This window comes from Onychostoma macrolepis, chromosome 13 (genome assembly GCF_012432095.1).
Source record: "Onychostoma macrolepis isolate SWU-2019 chromosome 13, ASM1243209v1, whole genome shotgun sequence".
Taxonomy (NCBI): Eukaryota; Metazoa; Chordata; class Actinopteri; order Cypriniformes; family Cyprinidae; genus Onychostoma; species Onychostoma macrolepis.
In genome coordinates, this window is record NC_081167.1 from 4,854,431 (window position 1) to 4,875,143 (window position 20,713).

Sequence of the window (20,713 nt, forward strand, 5' to 3'; positions counted from 1 at the left end):
TTGCAATATTTAATCAGAATTTGAGAAGCATAAACTGCTGTTGCGCGAAACCTGCTGTAAGCCCTGTTTAATAAGTGAAGTAATAAATGCCTGTTGCACTTAAAAGATTTAATTTACCCTCCGTGAGTTATCACTAAATGTTCATGCAACTAAAGCACTTTCTGCTGCCGCTGCTATATTAGCAACAATAATAATATGACGTCCTATGCATGCTGCTGCTAATATTATTTCTAACCTTGCATCTGAATTTGCTATGCATGCTATACAATCCAAACGTTATCTTTTCAGTAAATTTCATGCAAGTAAATGTACTTTCTGGTGCCGCTGCTATGCCGCTTACGTCTGAATTGCTATGCGTGCTGCTGCTATAAAAAGTCACTAAAAGCGATCTGAATAGCTATGCACACTGCTGCTACAGCTGCACGACGGGTGTCTTTATTAGCAAGCAAACGCAATCAAATAATACCTATTTCACTTTGAAGGGTTCATAAAATCTACTGTATGCCTTGTTAAATAAGCAAAGAAATAAAATGTTTCACTTTAAAGAGTTACTTACCCCATGCGTTATCACTGAAATTTCAAGCAGCTAAAGTACTTTCTGCTGCCACTGCTATATTAGCACCAAGATTGACTTCCTGCTGCTAATATTATTTCTTACATTGCATATGAATTTGCTATGCATGCTGCTGCTATTAAATCCGCTACGTGCGATCTGAATAACTATGCATACTGCTGCTACAGATGCACAAGGTACTTAGAATTGCTATTAGCCCCTTTTAAATAATGAAATGCGAGTGATGCCTATTCGCTTGAAGAGTTCACACATACCATCCATTTGTGTCACTGAAACTTCAGCAATTGTAAGTCGCTTTGTGTGAAAGCCTCTGCAAAATGAATACATGTAAATGTGAACGGTCTACGGTCTACCTACTGCTGCCGCAACTAAACGCTTAATTTGATTTGCTATGCATACTGCTATTAATATTTAGCTAATAACACAATCTGAAATTCTATGGATATTACTGCTACACTCCATGAAAGTACTAGAATTGCTGTAGCCTGTCCATGCATAATCACTGAAATTTCATGCAACTAAAGTACTTTCTGCTGCCCCTGCTATATTACCAAATGATAATTGGTTGCTATGCAGACTGCTGCTAATATTATTTCTAACATTGCATATGAATTTGCTATGCATGCTGCTGCTATTAAATTCGCTACGTGCGATCTGAATAACTATGCATACTGCTGCTACAGCTGCACAAGGTACTTAGAATTACTATTAGCCCCTTTTAAATATTGAAATGCGAGTGATGCCTATTCGCTTGAAGAGTTCACACATACCATCCATTTGTGTCACTGAAACTTCAGCAATTGTAAGTCGCTTTGTGTGAAAGCCTCTGCAAAATGAATACATGTAAATGTGAACTACGGTCAACCTACTGCTGCTGCAACTAAGCGCTTCATTTGATTTGCTATGTATACTGCTATTAATATTTCGCTAATAACACAATCTGAAATTCTATGGATATTACTGCTACACTCTATGAAAGTACTAGAATTGCTGTAGCCCGTCCATGCATTATCACTGAAATTTCATGCAACTAAAAGTACTTTCTGCTGCCCCTGCTATATTAGCAAATGATAATTGGTTGCTATGCAGACTGCTGCTAATATTTATTTCTAAAATTGCATCTGAATTTGCTATGCATACTGCTATTAACAATTCGCTAATATCGCGATCTGAATTCTATGATACTGCTGCTACAGCTGCACAAGGTACTTAGAATTGCTATTAGCCCCTTTTAAATATTGAAATGCGAGTGATGCCTATTCGCTTGAAGAGTTCACATACCATCCATTTGTGTCACTGAAACTTCAGCAATTGTAAGTCGCTTTGTGAAAGCCTCTGCAAAATGAATACATGTAAATGTGAACGGTCTACGGTCTACCTACTGCTGCCGCAACTAAACGCTTAATTTGATTTGCTATGCATACTGCTATTAATATTTAGCTAATAACACAATCTGAAATTCTATGGATATTACTGCTACACTCCATGAAAGTACTAGAATTGCTGTAGCCTGTCCATGCATAATCACTGAAATTTCATGCAACTAAAAGTACTTTCTGCTGCCCCTGCTATATTACCAAATGATAATTGGTTGCTATGCAGACTGCTGCTAATATTTATTTCTAACATTGCATCTGAATTTGCTATGCCATTCTGCTGCTATTAAATTCCCTAAAAATTGCGATCTGAATAGCTATGCATACTGCTGCTACAGAATTAATATGAGCATATTTATTAAAGAATGAAACGCAAACGAATAATGCCTATTTCGCTTTAAAGAGTTCACAAAACCTGTACACCCTGTTAAATAAATGAAGTAATGAAAGCCTATTTCAATTTTAAAGAGTTACTTACCCCATGTATTGTCACTGAAATTTCATGCAACCAGACTTTATGCTGCTGCTGCTATAAACAACAGTAATAATTTGACTTGATTTGCTATGCATACTGCTATTAACAATTCGCTAATATCGCGATCTGAATTCTATGATACTGCTGCTACACTGCATGAAAGTACTATAATTGCTGTAAGCCACTGAATATACAAATACTAAATGCCAGTTTAGGAGTGTACTATTAGCTACATTGTACATAGGCTACCGATTGGAAATGTATTATTAGTCGTATCTTTATATTTTAAATAAATTCAAGATTAATTATCTTTAAACTATCACTAAACATGACTTTCATCATAAAATCTTCACTGTTACTGAACCAAGGTCACGAGTGAAATAGAAATGTGGCCCCTTTAAGACGAGCACTCCCTCTTCTGAATTGCATTGCGATGCGGCAGGAGTAATGTACATGTATGAGCGAGTATACATTTCTGTTGCTCATAGTTGTTATGGTTAAATGGGTAAGACTGATGGCAGTATGACATTTATGAAGACGGTTCTACGGGTTCACCTTGCTTAAACTGTGAACACTGTGAAACGCCAACTGCAATCGACCCCACTAGTGAGGTGTGCATCTGAAGTGATCCGTTCGCGGTTAATGTACACTGAACAAAATTATAAACTCAACACTTTTGTTTTTGCCCCCATTTTTCATGAGCTGAACTCAAAGATCGAAGACTTTTTCTATGTACACAAAAAGCCTATTTCTCTCAAATATTGTTCACAAATCTGTCTAAATCTGTGTTAGTGAACACTTCTCCTTTGCCGAGATACTCCATCCACCTCACAGAAGTGGCATATCAAGATGCTGATTAGACAGCATGATTATTGCACAGGTGTGCCTTAGGCTGGCCACAATAAAAGGCCACTCTAAAATGTGCAGTTTTATCACACAGCACAATGCCACAGATGTTGCACGTTTTGAGGGAGCGTGCAATTGGCATGCTGACTACAAGCTAATAAACACGTACAGCTGAACTGAATTAACTAATAATCACACTGAACAAGGACAGGAACATGACCAAATATAGAAACAAGAGGCGGGAACACATGACACTCACGACAGAGGCCTGACAATCCCAATGCAATAAAAATCAACATCCACTTAAAAATTACGTTATAAATAGTACCAACAAATAAACACCAGCTCACTCATACGCATACAATCCAACTGGTCCAAAAATCTCAAACTGGTAGAGCAGAAAAGACCAGACGGCAGCAGTGTGTAAAATTAATGCTGACAACGTTGCCTCTCTATTAACCACTTCTGAGTGCAGTCTTGTACCTTTTGGTTCAAATCAAAGTTTGTATATTATGATTCACCTTGTAGACTGGTTTGGATCCTGGCTTATAATAAGATTAATTTTTTTTTTAATCCATATGGGAAAATGAATGGGAAAGATATTCCGGAAACCAAGGCCGCTGATGGGTGGGCGCTGGTTTATTATTATCAGTGCTGGGAAGTAACCAGTTACTAGTAACTTAGTTACTGTAATAATATTACTTTTTGCAGTAACTAGTAGTGTAACTAATTACTAATAAGATTTCAGTAATAATGTTACAGTTACTATCCATAAAACAGCTTAGTTACTTAGTTACTTTTGATGCCTCAACCCCGCTGATTTAAAATCCAACAATCGAATAATTACTAGATTTATTTTCATAATATTCCCAACTCGCACATGCATGTGATATCTCCAGTGCAGCAGACAAGCTTGGAATGTGGAAAAGCTTACATTCAGCGGATAGAAATATTGCATTGTATGGATTTTGTCAGGAGAAAATATTATCTGAACACGTGTAAGTTGTGGCTTTACTTTACTCTGGCATCCCACCCACATCCCTCTGATCAGCATGTGGTACATTATATTACTATAATAAAAAATATTTTTGGAAAATTAAACAGTTTCTTACAAACTTATGTGATTTGATAAAATACATAATGAAATATAATCGTATAACGGATACATTTTATGTGGAAGATACACAGTTACAACTTCTGTGGGGCGTGAAGAAAAAGTAATGTAAATAGTAGTGTAACTAATTACTGTTGCCAGAGAGTAATAAGTAAAGTAACAATATTACTTTTGAAAGGAGTAACTAGTAATGAGTAATATATTACATTCTTTGACTAACTAGCTCAACACTGATTATTATTATAAACAGTCAGCGAATAGCTTTTAGTTTACCTTACAGCCATAAACTGTGTTTTGCTAGTTTGCTAGTGCTATGCAAGTGTTATTGGGGTGAGTGACATTCTCATCTCACTCTACAGATCATTTTGTTGGACAAAAATGTCTAACTACAGCTACACTTTACATTAAGAGCAACTCCTGCACTTATACTTCCTCTGACTAATCAGTCTCTCTGTAAGTGTGAATTAAAAAAGAAACTAGAGCACTTTCACCAAGATATTCGTGCACTTGATTTAATCGGGATTCTCCGCACAGAACCGTGCCTGGGAAGTGAGACGTAAATTAATTACCACTGGTGCTCAGATCTCTCATCTGGCTGCAACAGCTGCTGCTCTTCTGGCTGGAACTTGTTACGCCAATCTACTCTCCTCAATATGGCACTGTCCCCTGATGCTCTCCACACAGTCTAAATAAATCTCCCGGTGATTAAAATTAGTTTGGAAAAGAGCAGTTTTTGGACTTCCAAATATAAGAACACACGGAGTTACTGCGGGTTTATTAAAGATCTGTCACTGGCCAGGTTTTGCATTAAAGGAATATGCTGGGTTATTTACAAGCGCCTTCTATTGTAAGTGCATTACCGTAAATATGATTCCCATTTGATTTTTTGAACTGCAGGTACAGAGTCTTGCTGCATAGACATTTATTTATAACTCAGAACTTAGCCAACTGAAAATGCTATTTTAAGAAATGACACGCAATCATCATTTCACGTCGAGGTTGACTCGTTAAATTATTTATCCACAGGTAAAACCCAAGAGAGCTGGATTCCTATTAACTTATATTGTACATTTTAGGTAAAAGCATTAGCTAAATGAAAATCTAGATTTTGGTGTTGTGGATGCTTGGATCCCTCCTTCAATGCGAGTAATTTTTCTCCAGGTGAAAATCATAAGCCTAATTTCTAAGAAAAGTAATAATACACCTCCCTTCAAATAAGCCGCATGATTTGAGGTATGATTTATGTCCATAGCACAAACTGTGTGGGACGAATTACATGACAAAATGTTCTGGTTTGGGCCTTGTTCAAATCCCTAATCCTAAAGGGATTTGGAGTTCTGTAATTTTCTAAATGAAAATTAGTTATTTATGATATGTATTTTTTTCTTTCTAGGTAATGTTTACTGAGGAAGATGTGAAGTTCTATTTGGCTGAGTTGGCCTTGGCTTTGGATCATCTTCATAGTCTGGGCATCATCTACCGTGATCTTAAACCAGAGAAGTAAGACCAAACCCCATGTATTATCAGTAAATAGCAATCATGTGTTCTAATTTACACTGTAGCCTACTCAAGTGCCCTAGATAGTGACCTTATGCCTGTAAGGCCACAAGAGTGACCTTGTGTTGATAACCTCAGCACGACCTCGATTGGACATAATGTTCAGGAGGGCTTAAATCCTGCATTTTCAAGCAGCGGTATAATCCACATCTGGATTAGAGTCAAAAGAACTCTGTGAAACTCTCATGTAATTACAGTCATAATTCAGAGGTTCAAACGGTGATGCAACCGCCCAGAGAGCTTCCTGTGCTGCTCCTGTTTCTTTGGTGCAGTTACAGCAGCATCTGTGTTGTGTCCTTCTGCTGGATTCAGAGTGCTTGTCAAAGCTTATTCCCTTACATTACACTGAAATGTGTACAGAGCTCAACAGTAAAGATGACCTGATGGTCCAGGATCGGTGTGTGAGAGTTTCATCCTTCTTGAGGCTTAAGTACAAGTGTTTATTTATATTGTCGTATGTACTGAATATTTTTCTAACTTCTGCTGACTTACGCATTTCACATATTTAACATTATGTAGCTGGCTAATCTAGATGCATTTTATGTAATTGCGAGAATGACCAGTGAAAATATTTGTAATCAGCAATGTTTATGCCATTGTTTTTATTCTTGGAGTAACGTGATGGGCAGTTTACAGCTATTATTGCGAATCATGTGTAGCGAATTGTTTGTCTGTTTGTTTGTTTGATTGTTTTTGTTAAAAAAAGGGGGGGGGGGGGGTTACATGAAAGTTCTAAGTATATTTTTTTCTAAAAATCCCCATAAGAAAGTCTTAAAATTAGGATAGCCTCATATTTGTCTTACATTCCAAAAGATAATTGGGTTGTTTTAAATATTACAAAGTTTTACATACGTAGTTTTATTATAAATCTAGCAATATTCAGTCCTGATCAAAAAATAAATCAATAAATAAAATAAAATACAAAATAATGTATATATTTAGAAAATAATGAAACTTTTATTTAGATCAAAAGTGACATTTATGACTTTACAAAAGATTCTATTTCAAATAATAGCATTGATAATAATAAGGAATGCTTCTTGAGCAGCAAATCAGCATATTAGAATGATTTCTGAAGGATCATGTGATGCTGAAGACTGGAGTAATGATACTGAAAATTCAGCTTTGCTGAATAAATTACATTTTAAAATGTAGTGGATTGTAATATTTCATTGTAGCCTACCTCTGATCAAATAAATGCAGCCATGGTGAGCAGAATAGACTTCTTTTAAAACTGTGAACCCAAAACTACTGAATGCTAGTGTATAGTATATTACAACTACATATTGTATAATCTAGCACACCTGTAGGCCTGTGAGATGTTTGTGCTCCAAAAAAGAAGGAAAAAAAAAAAAAAAACCTAGACAGAGTTCTTAAGAGACCTCTTAGAGAAAATAATAAATGCATCATTAAGCTTTTTCATTGTTGTAGTAAACAAGGCAACCACATGAGTAGGCTAGTACAATCAATGTCATTCTTAAGAACCATTCCTAACCTAGACCAGCAGAAAAATATCCTTATTGTTGAGCCCTGATGAATGACTACTAGCCCCTTAATGGAATCCTTCCTGTGCTCCCACTTACAGTAATGCTCTTTCATGGCTTGTCTCTCTCATATCTACTCAAACAATGGGTCAAAACCAAGCTCACCTGCACTCTGAATTAGGTCTTGTGGGAGATTCATTGCTGGAAATAATGAAAGGGACACTCCGTATGCTAGAAGAACCATTCCTTTTGGCTCTCGTCTGAGAAGGTGAAAATGTGGGTGTCTTGAGAGCAGGTCTCGCTGGAGCGCTCTATTTCTCTTAAGGGCACGCTGTTCTGAGACCTGTCATAGGTGATTAATGGCATATAGGCAGAGGCAATCCAAAGGACACTGCAGAAGTACATTCATTAAGAAAATATATCTTCAATCTTTTCACCCCTACACACTTACAAGAGCTTTAAAGGAAGTGTAGCATTTACCTTGTTGAACTATGAAATCCTTGATTGTGGTATTTGTATGTATATTTTTTATTTCATTCAATGTTATTATTATTTTATTTACACATACAGTGGTGGCCAAAATTATTAGAACACTAGTATTTTCACCAGCTAAAAAATAGTTTAAGTCAGTTATTTCTATTTTTTGCTGTAGTGTGTCAGTAGGAAATACATGTATCAGTTTACATTTCCAAATATTCATTTTTCCACCACTGTGTGTATTACTACTGGTCTTTTTATTTTAGGTTATTGTAAGTTTTCTTCTAAACTAGTCTGTTCTAGGTTGGTTGAAGAGAGATTGAAATTTCAAAAACGCATTGTCTCAAATATATATATATATATATATATATATATATATATATACACACAAAGAAAGTGTAACATTATGAATCCAATTTCAGAGTAACAGTAAAGTTATGTTATTATATTTGTATACTCAGTTTTAATGTCTTTTCATGCATAATCTTGTGGATTAAATATTTAATAAAAAATAAAAAAATGTAACTAAATGAATGCATGCATGCAAGATAAAATTATTCATATTAATTCAAAATCTTTATTACTGTGATGTTTATCTTTATCAAGTTGTGATGTTGCTCTGCATACAAAAACAACTAAACTCTACTTTTTAAGATGTTATTAAACATAGTTTTGTACTATTGCAGCAAATTAATAAATGTCCTCTCTATCTCATTTTAATTCTGTAGCTGCTCTCTATACTGTAATATAGAAATGAAATGTAATCCACTGTTGTTTCACCTTCCCAGCATTCTCCTTGATGAAGAAGGCCACATAAAAATCACAGGTAAGCAGGATTTTTGTTTAATTTGCTCTCACCACATGACCCAACTCTTTATGTTTGTCATCGATCGAAGGCACCTCATGTTGATGGTTTAATATCTTCTTTGCGCTCTCAGATTTTGGCCTGAGCAAAGAGGCAATCGACCATGACAAACGAGCGTACTCGTTCTGCGGGACTATCGAGTACATGGCCCCAGAGGTGGTCAATAGACGAGGTCACACTCAAAGTGCTGACTGGTGGTCCTTTGGTGTCTTAATGGTAAGTGTCCTTGCAGATTGTGAAGGATCATAGTGGGCTATGTGAGCACTGCAGTGTTTTAGTGTTGAGCGTGTGTAGCATTAGCCTGTGGCCGAAGGATAATGTGGCCGCAGCTCTGTGGGGTTCCCACAGCCCATTTTGGTGCAAAATTATTAAGCACATTTTACATTAGTTTGACTATGTTTTAATGTTAATTTAATGCATTAACTAGCCTTACTATGCTGCATTCCATTCAACTCAGAATTTTACATGGTGAACTGGATTTTATTTTTTTTTTTCTTCACTTGAAGGCAAAAATGCAAATGTAAAAAGGTGTATAATAGGGCTGGCTGATATAGCTAAAAATCTTGATATTTTTCCAAAAAGTTAAAAGGGTGATTTTTGACCACATGAAAAAGACGTGAGATAGATAGATAGATAGATAGTTGTGTGTTTGACAGTCTACATCCTTCACAGATGGACACTGCTATGATTTTGATCAAAAATAAATAACTCAATACATATCAACTCATAAATAACTCAATACAAATCAAATGATCTGTAAGAAAAGACAAAGCAATAGTAATCACGTAATACTTACACTTGTGTATTGCGACATTACTGTTAGATCTAATATAGTTGGCACAGCATCGTCTTTTAGTTTCAATCTCTCTGAAAATACTGCGTCAAATTGTGCCTTGTTTGTAAACGAATGTGCGGTAAAATGAAGTGAACAAAGGACCGAGTTCTTACTGATGCAGTCTGGATCTTTATTAAAAATATAGTTCATTTACTCTTTCCTAACAGATTGGGATCAGAAGGAAGGCAATGCAAAGACTGTTTTTCCATAGCTTGGCACTGCACAGTGTCTTGTTGTCTTCAGAGCCATCTTTATGATTTGGTTTCTGTGTAGGCCTGTGCATTCGTCTCTCTCGTCAGCACTAAATGCGTGAATCAATGGGCGGGGCTAAACAAGCAGCGATGTAGAAGCAGGCGTTGATCTTCTTCTGCGGAGGCGGTGTTTAGCCACACTGTTACATCATAGAGTGGTACATTTCTAAAGTTGTCGTTTTGGCAGACTGGCTTCAACATAAGCTGTTTTTAGACTAACAACAAATGTTGAGTTCTGAAACTAATATATACATATGAAAATTATACAAAAATGCAGGCCTCCTTATAAAAAGTTGTGGTTCTTTGAAGAACACAGAAATACATGAAGAGCAAAGAAATAACACCCATTTCATAGAACAAGTGGCAGGTTTATTATTTAGCAAAACTTGATGGACTTACCTATTTTGTCATACAGTATCAGATTTTTTCACTGTCAAACATTTTCAGATTCAATCCCGCATTTGAATACTGTTGTCAATCCAGAAACTCTGCAATGTGTAGCTAGTTAGAAGACAAAGAAGAAGAAATAAACAAACACACAACAATGCTTTTATCCCCATTTTTAATTCAGATAATAAGTGAGATTTCAGTGATATTTTGAACACTAAACTGGGAAATGTCCCCGTTTCCACTTCAGAATTCTGGTCACCATTTGTTAAATAGGAATATTCCATATCTGACTGTTTTTATTTATTTATTTATTTATTGTTACACAATATACAAACAGGAATAAGAACATGAAAACACATATCAATTCAACATCCTCACCTATCCTCCCTCCCTCACCCAATATATCTGACTTTGAGTGAAACACAGCATCAAGAAGAGTTGCTAACCTTTAACTAAACAAACAAAACACTTAGCAATAGGTCTGAAAATTATATTTATCAGACACTTCCTCACGAGATATACATCAGTGGATCTCTTCTTGCTGCTGCACTGGGCCACAGATTCTTCTATTAATTCAAAAAAGATCTGCTTAGGCAAAAACACCTTTTATTCTTGCCCTGAGCTGTTGCCGGTAATTGCTTCTAGATGAGGGTACGTCCTCTGAGAATTTCCATTTCCTCAGAAGCAACTGACTCACAGCCATTGTGGAAGAAAATCATTTTTGAAGAGGTGCACACTTATAGGTATCAAGAGCTCAGATGGATACGACACCTGATTTTAAGAGCTTGTGATTAATGTTGAGATGAGATTTCTAATTAAAAATGTTTAAGGTGAAGTATGATTTATGCTCGACTAGCTGCACCCACCAAATCTACCAATGGGGGCTTACTGGACCATAATACGCAGCCAAAACTTGACCCATCGGGCAGACAAAACACAACTGGCTCAGCAACATGACCTTTTGTGGTACAGAAATTAACCAGATCGCCTTTAAAAGTCTGACAGTGAATGCAGGACATACAGACTGTTTATAGGATTAAACTGATAGATCAGTGTTGCATTCACAGTTCTCTAAGCTCTACTTCAGTAGATAATTTTAAACTGTATTATCACCCAGCTTTAAGTATAAATAAATTTAACCTGAGTTGTTGTTTGGTGAAATTGTTGTCGAATCTCTCTTTAAAACTACAGCCCATTTAACTGGCTCATTTCTAAATATCCACAGCATAACCCAGCCTTAAAATGAATTCAAAGTGTTACATAAGATTGAGCACGCTGAGACAGATTTGGTTTCACAGTATGCGCTGTTACTGTGCAGCAGTGCTGAATACACACTTCTCTTATTGTATCATCCGTAAATAAACTTGCTAAAGCAAAGCCTGATGTTTCTATTACTGTCCCCAGTTTGAAATGCTGACTGGATCCCTGCCATTTCAAGGCAAAGACCGCAAAGAGACAATGGCACTTATTCTCAAGTAAGAATTATTGTTGCATTTGTGCATTTTCTGACAGCCTAATGTTGTTGTTTTTTTTTTCTTGGTTTAAAGATTTGTAATTCTAAAGTTGACCTCACAAATGGATCTGTCAAGATGATTTGTGATGTTTGTGGCTATGTATCACAGTCTCATTTATTTTCAGAAATAAATAACAGATTTAATGTTTTTGTTTTTTTTCTCAGGGCAAAACTCGGCATGCCGCAGTTCCTCAGCCCAGAAGTCCAGAGTTTACTGCGGGCTCTTTTCAAAAGAAACCCTTCCAATAGATTAGGTAGGCTACCTTACATGCACCAAACACTGCCTTAAACCAACAAATATTCAGTTCACCTGGCTTCAGTCTCTTCTCCATAAGACCATCCTAATCCAGCCAAGATGGTTTGCCAGTCTTAAACTGTGGTAACCTGCTATTGTTACATTAAAGAGATACTTCTACCAGATTTAAATGAGTTTTGTTGGTGCATATTAAAGTACTGTATTATATTATCATTGTAAGGTTGCCATTTAAAATGGTAATTTAAATGGTATCAAATAGTGTGGAACTTATCAAACTTTTTTGTTTATCTGAAAATGTAATTTGGGTTCCCTATCTGTCGGCCACTACGAGTTATATCGTTACGACATAACGTCTCCATTCCCTCCATCAGGGAATCAGGGTTGCGTAAGCAATGAGATGTTTTTCTCTTGTTTTGCCTTGGTTTGAGTAGTGTTGTTTGTCTTCCACCTGTGTCTGGTTAATTATTTTGTTCAACCTTTGTATACCCTCTGTTTGGTTCAATCCATTGTATGTTTGTGTTTTTGTTTTTTTTTGGTAGAATGTTGTTCTTCTGCAGTTTTCCTAGTACTCTCTGTTTAGCCTGTTTATTAAAGGAACTGCTGTTTACTAGGATCCTCTTCACCACTCCTCTTTCATTATTTACATTAACCAGCATAACATCAATTAGTAGTGACCCATCTTTTTTTTTTAAGAATACGAAAGTACCACTACTACATTGCTACACAACTATTATACTTTTTTTGTTGTCTATGATATTAATGGTCAGTATGTGATTTATAAGCTTTAGTGAGAAAATCAAAAAAATGTTATAATTCTTGCAAAGCTCGAAAGACCTTCCATGAAAGTCCTACTATTTGAGTCCTTCACTCACAATTCTCCTCTTTCTTTTGTTTGTCTTTTCCTCCCACTGTTTGGAGTCATTTAATGTTTGTCTGCAGATAGTACAAATGCTAATAAGCAGAAGCTCTGACAAACATAAAAAAGCATTTTAATAAGCTCAGACCTTTAGTGCACTCAGAAGCCTCTGTTATTACATAGTGGCTATACACTACTGGCTTGGCGTTTTTCATTTATTGTCCAAATGAGAGGAATGATGATGACCTCTGACTGACTTTAAAATGAACACCATATTTTTGTATCTTTGTGACTGTAAGAATCAGTGGGAATCACAAAGAATTTAATGATTCTGGGTCTTATTTCAATTCCACTTAGGTACTTTGGTTCCTTGATGATCCTTTTAAGAAAATTTAGAGTCTTTTTAGGAAGAAAAAATAGACAAATTTAGACACTATTTCTCATAGCACATGCAATAAAATATTTCTTATACTCTTTGTCTCACCTAAAGCCTTATTTTGGACTGCGTTCATGTATTTAGAAGGGAAAAAAAAGCAACATAAAATAACACATGAAATAATAACTATATTTCAATTGCTTAGGGGCCATCAAAGACCAGCAAATCACTGATTTAAGCTGTTTATTCCAGTAGGAGTGTAAACACTACGAAAAGCTGAGCACAATAAATGTATCAGATGGTCACAGTGATACCACTTTTAGTTGAACATAGTATAAAGCAATTGTACTTTGTTCTTACGACAGCAGCAGTGGGCATGAATCTCATTTTAGTCAGAGATGATTTCCTGTGTGAATGACTGCAGACAAACTTCCAGACGCTGCTACTGAATGTTTGTCAAAGCCGAGATTGAATTTCGCTGGGTGAATCATTTTATCCATAATTTATAAGGCAGAGATAAATGCCATCGAGACCTTGTGTTGACTGTGGCTTAATATTCTTCTGTCTTAGATTAGTTGTATACATGCCAGCCAGGTCCTGACTCACTCGTGTATGACTGCTAGCATAGTTTGAATGGTAAAATGAAAATGGAATAGTTAATGAGGTGGAATAGTGCTGTGCGGTAGAGCGCAACAATAGGTTTACTGAAAGAAAAATCCTATTCATTTTGTTCAGACAGAAAATGATTTTAGTGATAATATGTACACCTTTTAGGACAGATCTACCATGAGCTGTGAGGTTGTTAAAGTGGTAATTCACCATTGTCAAGATGGGCTTTTAATAAGACTTGCAGCAGAAATGCAAAAATTAAAATTAATTAATTAATAAAATCGGTGTGACATTACTAGAGAAAACGGAGAAAAAGGGCTGTGGCATTCTCTTTCGCCAAAAACACCCATTATGAACTTTTGATTTTGGTCCTGTTGATCTAAAACATGGAAAAAGAGTAAACAATGTTCATTTACATATACTACAGACCAGTGTTGAGGGTAACACATTACAAGTAACGTGAGTTACGTAATCAGATTACTTTTTCAAGTAACGCATTACTTTTTAATTTACAAGAAAATATCAGAGTTACTTTTTTCAAATAAGTAATGCCAGTTACTTTGTTTTCCTATTTATTGACTGGCAGCCCTCTACTACTGTACAGATGTGAATTTACATTTCGTTCAGCCTGGGGATTATTTATTTCACTTTTGGTGTGAAATAGCTTTTAACATTTGCCAAAAATAGAACTTTATATTAAAAACAAACAAGCAAGTCCAGCCCAGATGAGAAAAAGTAACGCAAAAGTAACATAATGCATTACTTTCCATAGAATGAAACTAAGTAACGCAATTAGTTACTTCTTTAGGAAGTAACAAAATATTGTAATGCACTACTTTTAAAAGTAACTTTCCCGAACACTGCTACAGACAATGACTAGATTTTTATGTGCACCAATAATGTGATTATTTCCAATAATCAGAGTAAGGATATAATCGCAGTAAATGTTTACATGACTTGAACTTAAACGCCTCTGATTGGCCATTGCATTTAAGAAATCAACATTTATCTGTGATTGTCTATATTACTAAATGCTGCAAAACATGTTGTAATCAGAAACTTTAGAAGCTCTCCTGAGCATAAACACGAATACGCATTGGAGCATGTGTCAAATCTGTTTCAAATCACAGCCAAAGAGCTCAGCCGTGACCACCGTCTATGCTTTTTGCAGCCAGCTGTTATAGCATCTGCTAACAGGGGCTAACTGGGTTATGCTAACCAGACAAACCTTGACCATTTAGTTGTGCATTATAGCACAGGACTTTTAGATTCCTATTTGTTGGGGCTTTAAAAGTTTAGCTAAAGCAAGCGGGACACAGAGCTGTAGAGGATTTTAGCAGAGAGCTTTCAACACTTGTCTGACTCACAGACAGACCAATGCTTCATGGGAATCTTATCCTTTAAACAGGTTTTTTGTGACAGATGGGTTTTAGGAGAGGTTTGTTTTATGAGGCACTTTATCCCATCCAGTATAAAAATTTTTTCGTACAACCTGTTATCTGACTGAATGTTTCTGGATGTTTTGCAGGTGCAGGACCTGATGGAGTGGAAGAAATCAAGCGGCATATATTTTTTGCAACAATAGACTGGAATGTGAGTTCCAAACTTTGAGAATAATACTATGTGATATTTTGTAATGTTAATCAGTCTTGAATATGTAGGCTGGTAACTCGTGTGTAATATTGTGACTGGGGCCTTATTCGTAGAATACTGTTTTCTGCATAGTGCATTTTAAACAGGTTTTTATTAATAAATCCTACATTTTTTAAAACCATAAATGCCATGCGAAGTGGACCTCACTGGGTATTTCACTATCTTAAGTGAGATTCCAATCCAAAGAGACCATACAGTAAATGTTCAGTTTGAAGGGAGCTGTGAACAGCATAGGGAATAAGGGAACATCTCTTCACAGGATGTGCAGAGGGAAATTTACCCAACAGTCACTGCACATCACTCCAGCACTTTAAGAAGTTTGAATGAAGTAATCTTTGTCCATCATGTCAGAAATAAAAACAGTTAATTTGCATTGTTTGGGAAAGTTACTTTTTAAAGTAATGCCTTACAATATTGCGTTACTCCATAAAAAAGTAATTGTGTTACTTTTTATGGAAAGTAATGTATTACGATAGTTTAGCATTACATTTTGTCACCTGACCTGGGCTTGCTTATTTGTTTTTTTTAATAAGTAATGCGTTACTTTGAACGTTACTTGAAAAAGTAATCTGATTACATAATTAGCATTACTTGTAATGCATTACCCTCAACACTGTTCATTTGTATTCATAGTGATTTTCAAATACTAGAAAATCTTCTAAACTAGAATACTCTTCAAAAATACTGTTTTTTTTTTATTATTATTTTGAATGATCAACCATTAAAGTATTATTTAAATATTCAGACGTAAATGTAAATGCTATTTTTATTTACTTTTGACTAATCCAACACTTAGTTCACATAGCTTTTGATTTTTAATGTTCTATTAAATTACTACTCAAAATTCACAGGAAGCTCCATTATGTCTTGATCATTTTTTTTCTGTAACATGTATAACCTCTAGCATTGGTGTATGTGTCTTAAATGATGTATTTTTTGGTCAACAGAAATTGTACAGACGAGAAATCAAGCCTCCATTCAAACCAGCAGTGGGCCGACCAGAGGACACATTCCACTTTGATCCTGAGTTTACATCCCGCACACCGACAGGTGACGCAAATTGCAGCTGATTTTCACATAGGCCTAATTCACGTAACACTCATATGCTATTTTATTCAAATTATGGCTGGAAGAATCATTGTAGGTGTTTGCTTTCAAGCGGCATAGACAATGTGAAAGAAACTATTCTTACATAACAGTCTGTGCCCAGCAAGCACAGCGAGAGTGCAAAAACAAATTAGAGTGAACTGCAGCAGCAGAACCTGTTTACCAAGAGGCCTCGGGCCTTCGGGCATAGTGCACCCAGTCAATTCATACTGCTCAGATGGGATCAATTGTGTGTTTCCATTCATAGAGAGACTGTGTCCTTGTTGCCTTTCTAAATATGTTTGTATCTGTGTGTGTCTGCAGACTCACCCGGAGTTCCACCCAGCGCTAATGCACACCAGCTCTTCCGTGGCTTCAGCTTTGTGGCCTCTAACCTGGGTCAAGAACAGCCACTGGCTGAGATCAAGCAAACGTCTGTAAACCCCATTGTACAGGTGAGCAGGACTCTGAGAACTTGTATAGTGTTGCATGCTGGCAACCATCCCGTCCACAACTGCACAATGACATGCTTAAAACTGCCCAAAATACCTTAACAGCTGTAGTGACATGTTAAAATCAACTCAAAATATCTTCCAACTGCAAAGAAACATGCTAAAAGCCACTCAAAATACCTTAGCAAATGTATAACAAATAAAAGCCATTCAAAATAAAATGAACAATTCTGAATGATAATGTATTAGAGACCAGTAAAAAATAAAAAAACAAACACTTAAAATGTCACAGTGACATGCAAATAAAAAAATACCTTAGCACATTTAGAGACATAAAATCAACTCAAAATACCGCAACCGCATAGTGGAATGCTGAAAGTCAATGAAAATACCTTCAAACTACATAGTGACATGCTAAAAAAACCACTCAAAATACCTCAGTAAATGTATAACAACTAAAGGGCATTCAAAATATTTTAGCAGCCACATAGCGATATGCAAAAAGAAAAAAAAAAAAACACTTAAAATACCTTGGCACACGGAACAACTTGCTAAAAATCAACTTGAAATACTGCAAATGCATAGTGAAATGCCAAAAACAAACAAACATGCATAATACCTTAGCGAATGCATAGCGGCATGTTATAAGCCACTCAAAATACTGATGTAAAAATATAGCAACCAAAAGCTGTAAATACATTAGCAAAAACATAGCAACATGGCGAAAATAACATTTAAAATATCTTAACAGCTGTAGCGACGTGCTAAAATCAACTCAAAATACTTTTCAACTGCATAGTTACGTGCTAAAAACACTCAAAATACATTAGCAAATGTGTAACAGCTAAAAGCCATTCAAAATAAATGAACAGTTTTGAATGTAGCGACCAGTAAAAAAATTAAATGCCTCATAATAATCAACTCATAGCGAAATGCTAAAAGTCACTCAAATATGTGACCCTGGACCACAAAACCAGTCATAAGGGTCAAATTTTCAAAATTGAAATTTACAAAATACCTTCATGGAACATGATCTTTACTTAACGTCCTAAAGATTTTTGGCATAAAACAAAAAAAAATCAATCATTTTGACCTATGCAATGTATTTTTGGCTATTGCTACAAATATACCCCAGCGACTTAAGATTGGTTTTGTGGTCCAGGGTCACATATACCTTCAAACTACATAGTGACATGCTAAAAAACACTCAAAATACCTTACCAAACATATAACTACTAAAAGCCATTCAAAATACTTCAGCAGCCACATAGCAGCATGCAAAAAACACTTAAAATACTTTAGCACATGTAGCAACATGCTAAAATCAACACACATACAGCAAAATATATTGTAAAATACAAACAAATCACTCACAATATCTCAATAACTGCAGACCAACATGCTAAAAGCCACTCAAAGTACCTTAGCAAACCTAAAGCTTCTAAAAGCCATTCAAAATACATTATCAAAGACATAGCAACATGTGACTTAAACACTTAAAATACCTTAGCACATGTACTTTAGCAACTTGATAAAATCAACTCGAAATACCGCAAATGCATAGTGAAATGCTGAAAATCACTCAAAATACTTAGCAACTGCATAGCGGTGTGCTAAAAGCCACTCAAAATACCTAGTATATACCAACTAAAAGCCATTCATAATACTTTAACCTTTAACCATGTAGCGACATGCTAAAATCAACTCTAAACATCACCTCCCATTTCTTCAGAAAATGTACAAATGTATTTTCATTCGTGATGCAAGATACAAGTGAGTTAGGAAAAAGAAGCAATATTTCCCTCGTGCATGCATTGCTACATTGACGGCTAGTTGCTGACATATAAGAAATATTGCAGTCAGCCAAGCCAAAGTTGTTTTATGTATCCGTTTAACCTTGGTCTGGCTGTACACACGGAGTCAATTCAGACAGATTCCTCAGGGAAGCACTGCTGCCTTGCACAGCACAAAACAAGAAGAAAGAGAAGGAAAAAAGAGCCCCGTGTTACATAAGCTGAACTTATTCTGCCAGATGGTTCATACCTGAAGAGCTGCTTTATTGAAGTGTCTGCTATGTGGTGGCAGTGACCGGAATGAGATGTATTGATTGGCGAGGATGCACTGACACACGAGCGGATATCTGCTCTGCGGGGCTGTTGTCTAGATCATTCAGATCTGATGTGGCATCTGCCGAGCATACGATATTAACTTACTCTGATAGCGCTCATGAACATGCATGAGTGCAGCTATTTGTGGAGAATTTCTAAACCTGTGCCGTGAATTGCTTTTGTTTTCGGGAGGCGTTTCATTTACCTGAAGATGCTGTCGGTTACTTGCATCTTTGACGTATATATCTGTTTCACTTTTAACTGATGGTAAATGTAAAAGGAAAAGGAAAAAAGCTGCTTGCAAGGCAGGAAAAGAATGGTGGTAAAGTTTTAGGGAAGTTTAGGTATTAGGTTTTGGTTTTATGCATAGCAGTACAGGGGGTTTTAGAAGTACTGTGAGGTATAAAAACTGCACTTGCTGGGGGACATAAAGGGACACTTGCCCCTGTCCCCAGAAAAAAAAAAAAAAGGATTGCGCTGATCTACATGTGTGCATTTTAAGATGTCTGGAAAGGGCAAAATTTGTATAACAATAGCTTTAAACCATGTCAGTATATTTCATTTTTGTCTCTTGTGAAAAAATGTGAAAAAAAGTCTACACACAGTAATGAAAATCTTTATATAAAAATAGCATTTAGGTTTAGAGTGGCAAAGTAACAGATTTTGAATTTTTAGGTGAACTATCCCTTTAAATTTTTAGCACTGCCATGGACATATCAATGTACAAACTTGGTGGCTTATTGTCAAAAAGAGGCAATTAAGAAAATTAGACGAAACGAGTATCGAAAAATAGTTAAAGAAAAAAAAAATATATATATATATATATATAATTATTTCTTTATTTTATTTTTTTTAATAGGCTAAAAGACTTAAAGATACACGTTTGACCATGTTATAGGTCTTAAGATGAGAAGTGAATTTACTGAAAGGATATTTGGAAATAAGTAAAAAATAACTCTATGCAGAAAAAAAAAATCATTCTTAATCGTATGCCTAATGTTCTGAAAATGGGTCCCGTTAAGAGGTTTGCATAACTGGATATTGCTGTTGTTCGTTTAACATTTCTATCATAACATAGTTGTCAAATATTAAATGTTAGCTACTTACTTACATTTGACATTTCACTTTTTTACTGTTAAAACGGAAGCATCATGCTGAAATCTGTGCTTGGCTGCTGTAAACATTAATACCTGTCTTTGATTTTCCATTTAAGTTATTGGCTCATTTAAATTGAGTGCTGTTAGAGCACTGATCAGCTCAGGTAAGAAAGTTGATTATCTTGTCGTTGTACACTATCTTTGCAGCACTAAATTTCAGTTATTTTTATGGAATTATTTCACAATTTATTATGCACGTCAAAAAAAAAATAAATAAATAAAAAGCAGAGATCCAGACCCCTGAGCTTAATGGTGCATGGTTCAGTAAAAATGAAATGCAACGTCAGAGTCACCTTGTCGTTGTCAAGTCTTGTTGTTTGTCAGCTATGCATGAGTATCAACACATAACGTGTGATCGCAGTGTGAAGGTGACTATTCACCATTAAATAGATGCAAGAAGGAA

The 20,713-nt window shown here is 35.8% G+C and overlaps 1 protein-coding gene across 3 annotated transcripts in view; it reads left to right on the top strand.

The window, feature by feature from the left end:
- rps6ka2 (ribosomal protein S6 kinase, polypeptide 2) overlaps positions 1–20,713 on the top strand; it is a 53,083-nt gene that overhangs the window by 22,982 nt on the left and 9,388 nt on the right. For all 3 annotated transcript variants that reach the window (XM_058796637.1, XM_058796639.1, XM_058796640.1), the window contains 8 exons: positions 5,779–5,885; positions 8,692–8,729; positions 8,842–8,984; positions 11,649–11,719; positions 11,923–12,011; positions 15,383–15,447; positions 16,455–16,557; positions 16,918–17,048. In XM_058796637.1, the coding sequence (XP_058652620.1) occupies positions 5,779–5,885; positions 8,692–8,729; positions 8,842–8,984; positions 11,649–11,719; positions 11,923–12,011; positions 15,383–15,447; positions 16,455–16,557; positions 16,918–17,048 (747 nt within the window). The remainder of the gene's footprint in view (positions 1–5,778; positions 5,886–8,691; positions 8,730–8,841; positions 8,985–11,648; positions 11,720–11,922; positions 12,012–15,382; positions 15,448–16,454; positions 16,558–16,917; positions 17,049–20,713) is intronic.